Source organism: Myotis brandtii, unplaced genomic scaffold (genome assembly GCF_000412655.1).
Source record: "Myotis brandtii unplaced genomic scaffold, ASM41265v1 scaffold92, whole genome shotgun sequence".
In the NCBI taxonomy this organism is placed as follows: Eukaryota; Metazoa; Chordata; class Mammalia; order Chiroptera; family Vespertilionidae; genus Myotis; species Myotis brandtii.
In genome coordinates, this window is record NW_005371791.1 from 1,741,485 (window position 1) to 1,742,927 (window position 1,443).

General features: G+C 43.7%; 1 protein-coding gene across 2 annotated transcripts in view; it reads left to right on the forward strand.

Moving 5' to 3' along the window:
• PIBF1 (progesterone immunomodulatory binding factor 1) overlaps nucleotides 1-1,443 on the forward strand; it is a 227,257-nt gene that overhangs the window by 49,352 nt on the left and 176,462 nt on the right. For both annotated transcript variants that reach the window (XM_005885649.2, XM_014532881.1), the window contains exon 9: nucleotides 433-558. In XM_005885649.2, coding sequence (XP_005885711.1) covers nucleotides 433-558 — 126 coding nt within the window. The remainder of the gene's footprint in view (nucleotides 1-432; nucleotides 559-1,443) is intronic.

Here is a 1,443-nt window from a genome sequence, read left to right on the forward strand (position 1 = left end):
GGCTGCCAGAGGGATGTCTGATTGCCAGCTTAGGCCCAATCCCCAAGGGAGCAGGCCTAAGCCAGCAAGTGGTCACCCCCAAGGGGTCCCAGACTGCGAAAGGGCACAGGCCAGGCTGAGGGACTCCCTACCCCCGAGTGCACAAATTTTTGTGCACCAGGCCTCATATATATATATAAAATTTATTTCAGAGAGGAAGGAAGAGGGAGAGAGGAAACATCAATGATGAGAGAGAATCATTGATCGACTGCCTCCTGCACGCCCCCTACTGGCGATCGAGGCCCCAACCCAAGCATGTGCCCTTGACCGGAATCAAACCTGGGACCCTTCAGTCTGCAGGCCGGCACTCTATCCACTGAGCCAAACCAGCTAGGGCAATACCTGTTTCTTTTACAAAAGTAAATTCATGGATATTCCTTTGATTTCTTGCAGAGACCATTATAAAGCCGAATATGAAAATAAACTACATGATGAACTAGAACAAATTAAATTGAAAACGAATCAAGAAATTGATCAACTTCGAAATGCCTCTAAAGAAATGTATGAACGGGAAAACAGGTAAAAAAAAAAAGTAGGAAATTTCTGTGACATTTTTTTCTCTTTATTTGAAACTTATAGATTTATTGAAATTAAGCTTTTATTTCTATGACATAATGTCTTTTTAAATGCATTAATAAAATATAAGTATAAATATAATGGAACATTAAAGTTCTAAGATCTTTGATAACTAGTTTAGAACATGATTTATCAGACCTTAGGCCTCCTTACTCTGGTATTCCCTTTATCCCTTATTACCCTGGTAACTTTTCTTTTTGCCCTTCCCTTAGTTCAGATTGAGGACAGGAAAGGAAGGAAATTAGAGCATACTAACAGATGCTAGTAGTTCTTCTTATAACCATGCCTAAAATCTTCAGGAATTATTAAAAAACTAGAATAATAATATGAAATATTGCATATGCCTCATTTAACTACTAGTCCTGAAAGACATCATCCTAATATATAAAAACCCAGGATCTGTAACGTCCAAAACGACTGAAGGCTCGACCGACCAGAAGTCAGTCCTGTAGTCAGTGCTGGGTTGCCATGGCGACCCAGCACTGACTGCTGAGAGGGCTGTGGATCAGGCCCGGAGAAAGGCCTGGAAAGAGAAGCAGGGTCTGATCCGTAGCCTCCATGGCAGCTGTTGATAAGCCCTTGTCTCTCTCTCTCCGAGCCTTGCCAATAGCTGTGCCACTCTTTCTCTCCGGACCTCCGTGGGGGCAGCTGATCAGCTCCACCTCTCTGATCAGGCCCAGAGATAGGCCCGGAGACTGACTGGCATAGAAACCGACCAATCAGAACCAAATCTGTGTGAAATGTGAGGAGCCAGTGGCTGCCTAGGAGGTGGAGTTTTTGGTGCTGACTGGCATAGAAACCGACCAATCAGAACCAAATCTGTGTGAA